We start from the raw sequence: 12705 nt of genomic DNA on the forward strand, positions 1-12705 counted from the left end.
CTTTCAACAACTGATGCTCAAGACAAAGAACTTCTGCTGTCCACTAACTCCGTCAACTTTACTTACACAAACACTCTTCAAATTATCAACCCGTGAAACCGTTTCCAGCAGCGATGGAGAGCTTTTCAATTTACCCATCAGTGACATGACACAATCACCACCTGTAAAAAAGTAGTAACCTTTCTTTTCTTCCTAGTGTATTTTTGTTTCAAACGTACTGCTGCAATCTGAAAGATAAATAAATTGCAATGAAATCATGACTTGTGAATTGGTTTTTTTTTTTTTTTTTTTTTTACACAATGTATACCATAGTCAACCTCTAAGTCTCTCTAGCAAGCCAAGAACTAAGAATTTTAATCATACTTTAGAATAACTAATACATGCAAATACTACCTTTATATAATTGCAAACTTTACATAAACTCTGTACCTTTTATAAAACAGATAGTGTGGGACACATTCGTGGTCTAGTGATTAGAGACTCAGCCTTGGAACCTAAAGGCAGCCGGTTCAACTCTCAACTCAAGAATTGAAGGTGGGGATTGTCAATGGACAGTGCCCTTTCCACCTTTAATTCCATGAGTGGTATCAAACTGTATGTGTGTTCACTACTCACTCCTGTGTGTGCGCACTTAGATGGGTTACATGCAGTGCACCAATTTCAAGTATGGATTACCATACTTGACATGTCACAAACTTTTCACAAAAAAAATAAATTAAATAAAATTCTTTAGTCCTAAAGTTCTGCCTTGAGCAAATAACTATACACAATTAGACTAACCACAGTCCGAGTAGAATATTGTGTAATGCAAAAGGCTATAGCATTGAATGATCAAATTCAGTGTGTAGGAAGTGCTAAACCATGTAAATTACACAATGTTCAAAACGTTCCTAATTAAAAATTCCAATATTTAAACATAAAAAAAGGAAACCATAAGGGGCTTGGCCCCGTAATTGCTGCTTGCAGTTATATTTCATATTGTTTCTGTAGCAAATTCGTGATCTTTGTGACCTGGCATTGCACTTCAGATGAGTTGGCTGGCTGGAAATGTGAACGTTCCCGCACTTTAGGCCAATTCTATGAATGCTTAAAGTCCATTGGGCTCAAAACCATGTGGCAGGTCCATGTTGGTGAAAAGAGAGCCTTTGTCCAATTGGGTTATGTACCCAGGGTGTACAGTAGAGGGCTGCATTGGGATTGGGACCCGCCGGGTCCCGCGGGACCCAATGCAAATCTCGCGGGAGCGGGCGGTTTGAACTTTGCTGCGGGCGGGAATGGGCGGCTAAAAAAAAACACTGCGGGATCGGGAGGTAACCTAGCGACATGATGTCATTGTCAACAAAATCAAAGTACTTGAAGTCTAAAGAAACACGCGGTAGCCTAAGCGTTTTAGATGTCCCCGATAGCCTAGGCTATATTCATCTTCCCTACCAGTGCGTCAGAATACATGCAGGTCAGGGAAAGAAACAAACATGAATCTCTTTAATAATTGCAATACAATACGTTTTTTTTTCCTGCGGGACGGGAGAAGACACAAAATCAATGCATCTCTATTATCGTGCGGGAATAAATTCTCAGAGTTTTGCGGGTGCGGGCGGGAGTGGACATACATATTGCGGGTGCGGGCGGGAGTGTAACACACACGTTGCGGGAGCGGGCGGTAATGGTCAGAAATTCGGCGGGCGCGGGCGGGATGAAGAAAACAGTCCCGCGCAGGGCTCTAGTGTACAGTCTCATGGAGCTGATGGTCAGGCACAGGAGAGTTGGCCGTGTGTGTATTTTGGCCTGTCGTGGGTGATCAGCTGTCTGCTGATGTGCTGTTTGGGTGACATGACCATCTGGTGTCAGGATGGACGTCTCTGTGGTGAAAGACTGTTTGGGTTTCTCATGCCACTCGTAGTTAAAAGTTTGATAGTTCTGATATCCTGTTTGCCCTGCTGGGGAAGCCACTCTCAGGATCAGTTTCTTTTATGTCCTCAGGATCTCTGTTGCTGGCCTGTGTGCTCTCCAGAGTCAGTTCTGGGTACTGTGCAGAGATAGGCAGGATTTTAACAGTCTCTATGGAGACAGCGCGGTGTTCTCTGTAGGCCATATAGGCTGCGTTGCGCAGATGTCAGGTGGTCACTGTGCAGGGGAAGGCCATGGCACTTGGGTGGTGACCCACAATGTGATGCAAATTTCGGGAGGAGGTAAGGTTCATCTCACCTCCTTGTACATTCTCATCCGAACTGCTGTTAGTTTTTGAACTTCTGGACCGTGTTACGGGCCCTTCATATTTATTCTTTTCATCCAATGGGGTTCTATGGCAGCCCTATGAAGGAAACATAGGAAAATGATGAAATTTGGCACACTTGTAGTGATGGTCATGAATAGTGATCTGACCAAATTTGGGGTCTCTAGAACCAACTCTATAGCGCCACCACCAGTTCAAAAATACAACATTGAAATGGCAATAGCTCCTGAAAAAAATGAAACTTAGTACACCTGATTACTCTCTTCATGCTCATCACATTCAATAGCTTACATTAAGACTCCACCCCTTACAGTAGCGGCCATTTTGAAAAGTACAGTATTCAGTCTTTTCACTGCTACTCCTTCAGAATTTATCCAATTCTTCCCAAAATTGGCTCAGATGATCTTTGAACTGAGCTGCATAAAAATGACTGAAAATATTTTATTTTTGTTCAAAAGTTATGATTTTGATTGGTTCAGAGGCTGTATTTCGGCCAAATTTTGATCAGTCGAAATGAAACTCGGTACGCTTCAACACCATGATCTGAGGGTCCATGCCAAAGTTGGGAACAGCGCCACCTATGGGTTGTGAGATACCAAAAATGCACATTTTCGCTTAACTTTTGAACAGTCAGTCAGAAAATTTGTGTGACGCTCGCGGTGATTTCAGCGTCTGCCGCCTAACTAAATGAGGACATAAACACATGAACAACATCTCCAGAACTGCTGTGAAAGTCAATTAATGAGCATTTTACCGTTTGATTCGAGTAAAACTAACATCATATCATATACACACAGAACTGTAAAGGTATTCCAGGCAACCCGTCAAAATAAAAGTTCAGTTTTAACTTGGAAGACACTGCGGCAGAAATATATTAATATTGTTCAGCGGACAGTACATACTGCTACTACTAGGCTACTATTAAAAGTATTAAAACTTTATTATTATTTTTTTTTTTTAGTAATGATCACACAACAGTTATTCCATTTTTTTATTTGAATAGTAAACCCCCTTTGTTTGCCAAAATAAATAAACTTTGATTTTCAATCATTTAAAGAAATTAAATTAATGTTTTATGTCTTCATTTGAAAACCAGATACAGAACACAGAATTTCTGAGGAAAAATAAAACATTTCATTAGGCTATTTTAAGAATAAATTTAAATAAACTAAGTTGTTTTTATGCATTCAAATAATTAGACATACTACACCAGAATTTAATAACAATAAAACATATGGTGAAAGAAAATAAAACACCCACTTATGAAAGTGGATGAAGATTTTAAATTTCTTGAAGTCTTTAACAACCTAGAAATGATGTGTTTTAAAATGAACAAGCACTAATGTAAACGTAGCCTAACAGATGTGTAAACTGAAAACAATTTGAACTTTATTAAAATTATTTATTTATTGTGTTGGATATATTTTGTTCCTTTGTGCAGTGGCTCAGGAGATGAGGCTTTGAGTCTGTATAAATAGCAACATTAAAAAATTGTTTTGAGGATGTAATCTTATTAAAGCTGATTTCATAAAACTGGTATCGAAAAAAGTATCGTTCAGGAACCGGTATCGAACTCAAGGTATCGGTATCGAAAATTTTTGAACGATACCCAGCCCTAATGCCGAATAAGAGGATTTTGCCAGGATTGGCCTAACCATGTGTCCGCCATTTTGAAATTAGTCATAAATTGCAATATCTTTTGAACCGTTTGACATATCGGCACAACAATCAGTAGGGATCATCAACACCATGTCCCGGAGGTACAACAGAAGTTTGAAGAGATATAACTATTCTAACAAAAAACACTTATAACTTTTGAAAATGTTGTCCAAAATTTTTGTCGTTTCGTTCCCTGGGTTATGCCGATTCTGACAAGGTCTCATTTTTCATTTTCCAACATGGTGTCTGCCAGCCATTTTGAAGCAAATGAAAAACAGTGTTTTTGCTACTCCTCCTTCAAAATCAGTCCAATTCTTCCCAAAATTGACTCAGATGATCTTTGGAGCGAGCCGCACAGAAATGACTGAACAGAATTGTTTGACTACTAGTGAAAAAGAAGTTATGATGTTGTGAACATAACGAGGTCAACCCAAATTGGTTCAGAGGCTGTATCTCAGCCAAACATTAATTAACCAAAACAAAACTTGCTACACTTAATCAACCCCATGATCTGAGGGTCCATGCCAAAGTTGGGAAGAGCGCCACATATGGGTCATGTGATACCAAAAATTCACATTTTTGCTTATAACTTTTGAACAGTCAGTCAGAAAATTATAAGGATGTCAATTTTGCCAGGATTGGCTGAATCACATGTCTGCCCTTTTGAAATTTGTTGACTTATACTAGTAATCTTAGCATTCTTCTAAGTTACAGGCTAAACAATTACCATTCTGTTTAATGTGACTCTTCAGCTATCGAATTAAGCATAAGCTGCGTTACAATTAACTTTACTTTGTGTTACGCTGCTTAAAATGCTAAAGAACTTTTTTGTCAGCTCATAAACACCTAACACCTAAACCTCTTCTCGGCCGCCTGTTAAGCGTGCAGCGACCGAGTGGCTCATTCTGCTATGCCGCTTTCCCCAAACCTTTTAGGTCGTGGGTTCGAATCCCAGTTAGCACAAGCCCAGACCGTGAGAGGTCCTGTGGCCAGAAGCGGTGCAAACATTGCTTTTGTTCCAGATGTTGGATCTTCCGTGCGTGTTCATCTCGAATCAGAACTGTGTGTTTGTTCGTTCTCATCCCAACTTCGGTTCAGTTTTGAACTTCTGTGCTTCTGAACCTATCTGCGGGCTTGGCCCCGGTAATCACTGCTTGCAGCTATATTTATATTGTTACCTTATAGACTTAAGAATACATCCATTCCAGACACGGAAGAAGCTCTGATTTGAATTTACAACATTTATTTTACCAACGTAACATGTTTGTTGTCATCATCTAAATAATGCCGCGAGTGGGGCTTGAGGAAGTGACGTCCAGCTGCAGCCCCAGAAGCGAGACAGGAAACAGAAATACTGCAAAATAATAATAACGCGACTAAACGAGACGAAATAACGTTATAACATTTTGTTTTGGTCAACGAAAATGAAGAGACATTTTAGCATAGTTTTGTCTCGTTTTTATTTGTCAACGATATTGCATTATATATTTAATTATAGTCATCGTCATATGACCAGCATTTACGTTGCACGTGATAAAGATTCGTTGACGATGATATTTAGTCATAATTTTCATTAACGAACGCAACACTATGATTGAGATTAATTGGAATGCAAAATGAAAACTTATTTTTTTGCAAATGAACTCTTCTCTTCATACACGCACACACATATACATATATATATATATATATATATATATATACACATACACACACACACGTATACATGTGTGTGTATGTATATGTGTGTGCGCGCGCGTGTGTATATAATATATATACACACACACACACACACACACACACAGTGCCCTCCAAAAGTATTGGAACAGTAAAGACAAAATTGCTCTGTTGGCTGTGGAGTCAAGACATTTAAAAATATGATTAAAAGATGAATATGAAACAAAACTACAGAATGTCACATACTTGTATATAATTTTATATACTTTTTATATATATATATATATATATATATATATATATATATATATATATCCCTTACTGTACGTACAGTACACCTTAAACTTTTTACTACCTTTCTATCTTCCTCCATTTGAGACTTCAGCAGTAGGATGTGTTCGGCAAACTCTCGCAAGGCTCCATGACCCGCTGCGTTGTGGCAGATGTATTTGGCATGATTGAGCGCCGCCATCGGGGCATCTGTGGGTACTGCACTCAATCCTGCCAGTTTCAGGCACTCTACATCCGGCTCATCGTTTCCTGAAACACAGAAGTCAGGAAAAATATTGAGGAAAAATTCTGTCTTTTGACTGATAGTAATTTTAAAGAAACGGGTGTGTTTAAGTAATTCTAATGAAAGATTAAATGAAAAAAAAAAAGGCTGATAAAAGTAATAGGTTTTAGTACTCGTGGTTAATATTCAGGTACAATCTTTTAAACCTGTATTAACCACACCAACATTTCTAAGATACACCATGTTGTTACTGATCATGGCATTTGGCTGATGTAACTGGGAGAAACGTAGAGCTCCTGTCTCACCTAAATATGCCACCTCTTTCCACTTCAGCCCTTCTTTCTTCATTAGCTCCTGCACCTTTTCCAGTTTATCCACATTCTGCAGGATCAGACAGCTCATTCTCTTTGAGAGTCGTTTAGCTAAGGCTTTTTCTATAGGGTATTTTTCTATCAAAATAACCTAGAGGAGAGAGGGATAAACAAACACATATACATTTTAAATTAGTGTTCATCAAGTAAATTATAGAATATTCGTTTTTTGCAGAACTATCCTTTCATGCTCATTTCTTTAACTAATAGATCAGTCTCTGTAAAGACCATCAAAAATGGCCAGAGCCGACTATATTTCAAATCGTCACGGCGGGGTATTGGGTAAAGTTTTCAATTAGCAATAATCGCGCCTCGGATAAACCTCATAGGCTACGATACTGCCACTGCGCAAAGATAACCAGCCAAAGGAGAAGTCTGAGTACTTGTGTGTGTGAGCACCTGTGATCATCAATGGTGGGATCAGCAGAACCCACTAAAAATCATCAACCTGCACAACACTACACTTAAACTGTTAAAAACAACAGTTTCTAAAAGTGAAATATCAAATTATACATTTTATACCCAAGTTATATTGAATTAAAAGACAAAAACAAGAGGGGTCCCAGTTGCATGATGGGATATGAAGGGGCAAAGACAAAAGAGGGATGGGTCTACTGTTGTGTGGGGGTTGGTAGAAGTCGGGGGTGAGTAACACAAGGTTGCCAAACACGCCAGAATCACCTTCACTTTCTTTTTCTTCAGCATGTCGATGCCGGCCTGGTCTCTGGTGTTAACGGACACCATCTGCTCTCCATTTGCTGAGATGTAGATCCGACCATCTGTCAGGCATCCTGACAAGTTACACAGCAGAAGCTTCACAACTTCAGGTTTGTCTTTACCGAAGTAACCAAACCTGTATCAAATACACACCCACGGATTCAGACTTTGCACTGTTTGCACTGTGGTTGTTTGCTAACAAAGTTGTGTGGAGACTATCGTTTCTTCACCTCAGCACTCTCTGTTCAGCTACGGGCCAGTCTATGTCAACATCAATATCCACACTGTACTCGGGATCCATCTCAAAATATTTCATTTTTCCACCCTGTGAAATGTAACAAAAATGACAAGATACAAAGAGACTGATTGAGGATAATGAAAATATGCTTTCTTGCCTATGGATTATTAGGTCAAGCTTTTTTTGGTCACACATTATGGTAACTCACTAAGTTAAATGGTGGCCTTTACTCATTTTAAACCTCAAAATAATACCTGAAGAAGCCCTTGTTCTACAAGTTGTTTGGTAGCAAAGTAAAAAGAGCCATTTTCGCACAGTTCTCCTTTCCAGTCCTGACGCCGCAGCCTGCGAGCTGGGTTCAGGTTCAACGGCTCAGTACATTGGCAGGCTAGAACATAAATAAAACGTTAAGAGTCTCCAACATGCAATAATCTATTATACCCATCAACGCTGCATTTATCTGATCAAAAACTGTACTTTTGTGAAATATTATTACAGTTTAAGATAATCGTTTTATATTTCAATATATTTTAAAAATATTTATTCCTGTAATGGCAAATCTGAATTTTCAGCAGCCATTACTCCAGTTCTCTGCTTTAGAAATCATTCTAATATGCTCATTTGATGCTCAAGAAACATTTCTTATTAATATCAATGTTGAAAACGGTTGTGCTGCCTAAGATCTTGGTGTAAACTGATACATTTGTTTTCAGGATTATTTGAATAATAGAAAGTTCAAAAGATCATGTCTTTACGGTCACTTTAAAGCAATGTAATGAATGCACTCCAACAAACCTTCGTTCTCGACCTCTTGCCATCGGAAATGGTGTCGCCGGACCACAGAGAAGACAGAATCACACCCTTCTTTGGTAATGTACTCCACAGCCGCTTTGAGATGGTGGGGGTGCAGACATGGAGACGTGGCCTGGATGTTACAGATGACGTCCACATCTGTGCAAGAACATTAAATTAACGGTAACCACTCTGCTTTTGTTGCGTTCCATTTGTCCCATTACTATTTACTACACTGTGAAATTTACTAGAAGTTTCTGGGTGAAAATTACCAAGAAATGCCATGCAACACAAGAAGGGTCTAGCTCCAGACTTGCACTTGAACTCTCAGTCACCTGCGCTTCTGCTAGTGACATCACTTGCAGTCTAGTTTATTTTTTAGCGCAGGTGTCTGAGAGTGCAAGTGCAAGTCTGCTGCCAGACCCTCTTGGGGTAACACATTGAATTAAATGTGAAATGTTCAAGTAGATAACCTGCAATAGTATTTTCTTGTGAACTGTACTCCAATAACTTTTTATACCATACCACCTTTTTAACCATCAGAGATCAAAAGAGAATATTGCTCAAGCCTTAACAATGAGAATGTTCACCTTATCGCTATATTTTGGGAATGAGGCAGAATCTAGAAAGGTCTTGAAGCTTGCAACCTCGAGGAACACGTTGTGTTGTCTCTCACGTTCTTTGTTAAACAGCAGTAAATATATCCACAATCATATTTTCAATGAAAAAAAAAAATCATTATTTCCCTGGTAAATACCACAATCAAGTCATTATAAACATTCTTCCGTATCACTGCATGAATACTTGTCAGCTGCAGAGTCTGTTTTTCTGGTTTCATTCACAATGCAAATAACAAAGCTGACATGGCGGCTGAAACCAACCTGGGGGCTGTTCCATAAACCAAGATTAGAGTATAAGCCAGGCTTATTTCGGTTAGTCAGGCTTATTTTTGGTAGATTCGGTTTCATAAATCAAACTTAAAAAAGTTCAAACTCAGTTACCCCGGCAACTTATGCTGGCAAACTAACCTGGTCCGGAGCAGGCTAACTGTCAGGCTAAGCTGAGCTCCTCTAACTCTGACCAATAGGAACGCATCCATATTACCACTGACTCTCTCACATACAGTCAGTTTAATTTATCGGTCCAAAAATAAAAGTATACAGAAAATACACCTTAAATAATCAAATAAATAAAAAATAGGCTACAACCAACTGTATTTAATGTATTGTGCCCAAAATGTAGGCGAGTGACATTTTAGCATAGTTGCTACTTGTGCATGCAGTTGATCAGAAGTTTCTAGCCATGCAGCCTTTCTCTCTGAATTTATGACAGCTGTACCTTTTATGGTTATTAGAACATTAAAACATTACAATCTAAAATGTCTCTTTAAAGCATTAAAGCATAAAAACACAATCAAAAGTTAAAAATCACAATTAAAAATGTAAATTTATAATAGAAATCAGAGTACATTTTAACTGATAAGAGGAACACACATTTAACTCATTTGAGCTAGTGATTAACAGTTGCTGCTATCATAAAAATACACTTATATGTAGTAAAATTCTATGTGTCACATTTAATGTCCAACAACAAATATTTTAGCAGAATGTATATTTTATTCAGAATTCTTGCGCTAGTATTCTATTCTGCTCCGTCTGTGTAGCGCGCATGCGCGCCGCAGCGCTCGTTCTCTCGCATAAGCCCCGCCCACTCCTGACAGCTAAATGGATATATTTGCATGGCTTTCTGACATTTACAGATGTAAAAAATATACCTGTGACGTATCAGTTATGCACTGAGGAAAACACAATGTTTCAAATGCGTTAAACAGCACAAATATTCGCTGTTTGCTATGGTGGATCGATTTGATCCATGATCGACATTAAGGGCTGCTTCAGAATAAGCGTGTACGTCACATTATCCTGACTCACTGAACCTGGATAGCATTAGTCAGATTGCGTGAACTTGAATTGTCGTTTATGGAACCGCTTTAGTCCCGATTGATTTGTTAGGTTATTTCAAGTCAGGTTTTGGACTTTAATCCCCGCTTTTCTTAGCGTCTTTTATGGAACAGCCCCCTGGTATGCAACTACATACTTGGTATACATAGCTTCTTTCCTGATTCTATGTTTGTTTTACTCTAAAGCAGGGGTGTCAAACTCTGTTCCTGGAGGGCCGCAGCCCTGCAGAGTTTAGTTCCAACCCTGCTCCAACTCGCATACCATATAGTTCTCAAATAAGCCTTAATGACTTGATTAGCTGGATCAGGTGTGTTCAATTAGGGTTGCATCTAAACTGTGCAGGGCTGTGGGCCTCCAGGAACGGAGTTTAACACCTATGCTCTAAAGCAAGCAATCAAATGGATGAGTGGCTGCACCGGTTTTACAAGCTGTAGTTACACCCCTTACACAGAACTAAGGCCCCGTCCACACGAAGACGCGTTTCTCTGTATACGCATAAATTCTTTACCGTATAGGCGTTTCGTCCACACGAAGAGTGAAACAGATCAATTGAAGCCGTTTTCATGTTTTCGTGTGGACGGCGAATCCGTATATTTTCTGAAACGTTGACGTCATCAGCCCACGTCTCGCCCCTAATCAGACACCGCTGCGTCACATAACAGCGACAACAACAAAGTCAGACTACGTGCCTGTGTTCATGCTGCAGAACCTACTGAGCTCATTAGTTTTATTAAAGCAAAATCTTCTGCTTTGTGTGTTAGTTTATATTCAGCGCGCAAGGTTTACGCACATGGTCCAAGTCTTCTCTGTTTTTTTTGTGTATCTCTGTGGCAGAATTAAAGCGCCACATATTGGTCTGGCATGTGTACTACATAATTTTCAGTGATTCCGTGTGGACACATATTTCCTGAGACGACTCAGTGTTTACGGAATTTGAGGCAAAAAAAAAGATCGGATAGGGAGAAATCTGGCTTCGTGTGGACCTAGCCTAAGGCCCTGTCCACACGAAGATGCGTTTCGCTGTATGCGCATACATTTTTTACCGTATAGGCGTTTCGTCCACACGAATCCAGCGTTTCCGAAGAGTGAAACCGATCATTTTTGAAACCGGGTCCCAGGGTGGATAAATTTGAAAACGCCGTTTTCACGTTTTCATGTGGACGGCGAATCCGTATATTTTCTGAAACGTTGACGTCATTAGCCCACGTCTCGCCCCTAATCAGACACCGCTACGTCACATAACAGCGACAACAACAACAATGTCAGACTACGTGCCTGTGTTCGTTCTGCAGAACCTACTGAGCTCATTAACTTTTATTAAAGCAAAATCTTCTGCTTTGTGTGTTAGTTTGTATTCAGCGCGCAAGGTTTACGCACATGGTCCAAGTCTTCTTCTCTTGTGTTTTTGTGTATCTCTGTGGCAGAATTACAGCGTCACATATTGTTCTGGCATGTGTACTACATCGTTTTCAGTCGGTTTCAGTGATTCAGTGTGTACGCAGTTATTTCCTGAGACGACTCAGTGTTTATGGAATTTGAGGCAAAAAAAAAGATTGGATAGGGAGAAATCTGGCTTCGTGTGGACGTAGCCTAAATCCTGCAATAGAATGTGACTGCAACAGAGCCTGTTATACAACCTGGGTGTAGTCGGCTGAACTCCTGAATGGTCTCCAGTGAGGTTGAGGAGTCTTTGGACACCTCTGGACTCCTCCTGTGCACTTGAGCACCCCAAGCCCTGGCCACTCTCTCGATCTCATCATGATCGGTGGACACCCAAACACTGCAAAAACATAAACATTATCACGTCTACTGCCACACAGCACAGCCGAACACTGAACGACGTCCCATTCAATCACCTGTGGTCTCTGGCTTGCTCAGTTGGGGACACTTAATTTCTAGATTATCATCAATTTGATTTCACAGATACTATTTAAACTAAACTGAGCTAGACAATGACATCACTGAATTCAATAATTAAATGCCTTTAACTGAAAATTGAATGTTTAATCTTATTATTATACATTACTAACACTCTACCCTGCAATTTTATACTTTTAAGTGCTTTGACACCATCTGTATTGTTAAAAGCGCTGTATAAATAAAGGTGACTTGACTTGACCTGTGAAACACGCCAGAGTCCAGCGCTGCTCTGATCACCCATACGATCAAAGGAACTCCTAACAGCTTCTTGATGTTCTTCAGAGGGATGCCTTTACTCCCTCCACGGGCGAGAATAAGAACAGCGATGTGTTTTGAACCATCCGTGTCGGTTTTTCTTCGTTTTGGGTCGGAAATGTCCTCAAGGCTGTTGTCATTCAACTGTCGCATACCGTTTTTTGTAGCTGCGGCCATTAGTTTTGCTAATCAATTAATATCGCGCACTTATACGGATAATAAGCAGGCAGATAAAAGTATATATTTAATCCAGACGCGAGCTGCAGGGTGCTTCTTTCATTCCGAAGCAATTTATCTACTCAAACCGTGATTTATACAGCAAGAAACATAGATCTTCTTCTTCTGGTATTAATGGCGGTTGGCAGACC

At 39.7% G+C, this 12705-nt stretch overlaps 1 protein-coding gene across 2 annotated transcripts; it reads right to left on the reverse strand.

Annotated features, from left to right (window-relative positions):
• Window positions 1-294: 294 nt before the first annotated feature.
• On the reverse strand, window positions 295-12705 carry LOC306858636 (N-acylneuraminate cytidylyltransferase A-like). Of its 2 annotated transcripts, none has more exons than XM_079399255.1 (9): window positions 12282-12705; window positions 11800-11942; window positions 8205-8360; window positions 7664-7797; window positions 7402-7496; window positions 7136-7307; window positions 6389-6545; window positions 5925-6109; window positions 295-2311 (listed from the first exon to the last, which is right to left on the reverse strand). In XM_079399255.1, exons 1-9 carry the CDS (start codon window positions 12512-12514, stop codon window positions 2114-2116), a joined length of 1473 nt encoding a protein of 490 aa, XP_079255381.1. In that variant the 5' UTR covers window positions 12515-12705; the 3' UTR covers window positions 295-2113. The 2 variants fall into 2 exon arrangements, with proteins under 2 accessions (XP_079255381.1, XP_079255382.1); XM_079399256.1 differs by having other exon boundaries at window positions 597-2311; window positions 5908-6109.

This window comes from Barbus barbus, assembly GCF_936440315.1.
Source record: "Barbus barbus genome assembly, chromosome: 39".
Taxonomy (NCBI): domain Eukaryota; kingdom Metazoa; phylum Chordata; class Actinopteri; order Cypriniformes; family Cyprinidae; genus Barbus; species Barbus barbus.

Coding starts and splice junctions, on each gene's coding strand:
- LOC306858636 (XM_079399255.1), bottom strand. CDS start 12,514: ATGGCCGCAGCTACAAAAAACGGTATGCGACAGTTGAATGACAACAGC. Junction 7,497..7,663: donor TAGAACAAGGGCTTCTTCAG/GTATTATTTTGA, acceptor TACATTTCACAG/GGTGGAAAAATGAAATATTT. Junction 6,546..7,135: donor TGAAGAAAAAGAAAGTGAAG/GTGATTCTGGCG, acceptor TCTCTCCTCTAG/GTTATTTTGATAGAAAAATA.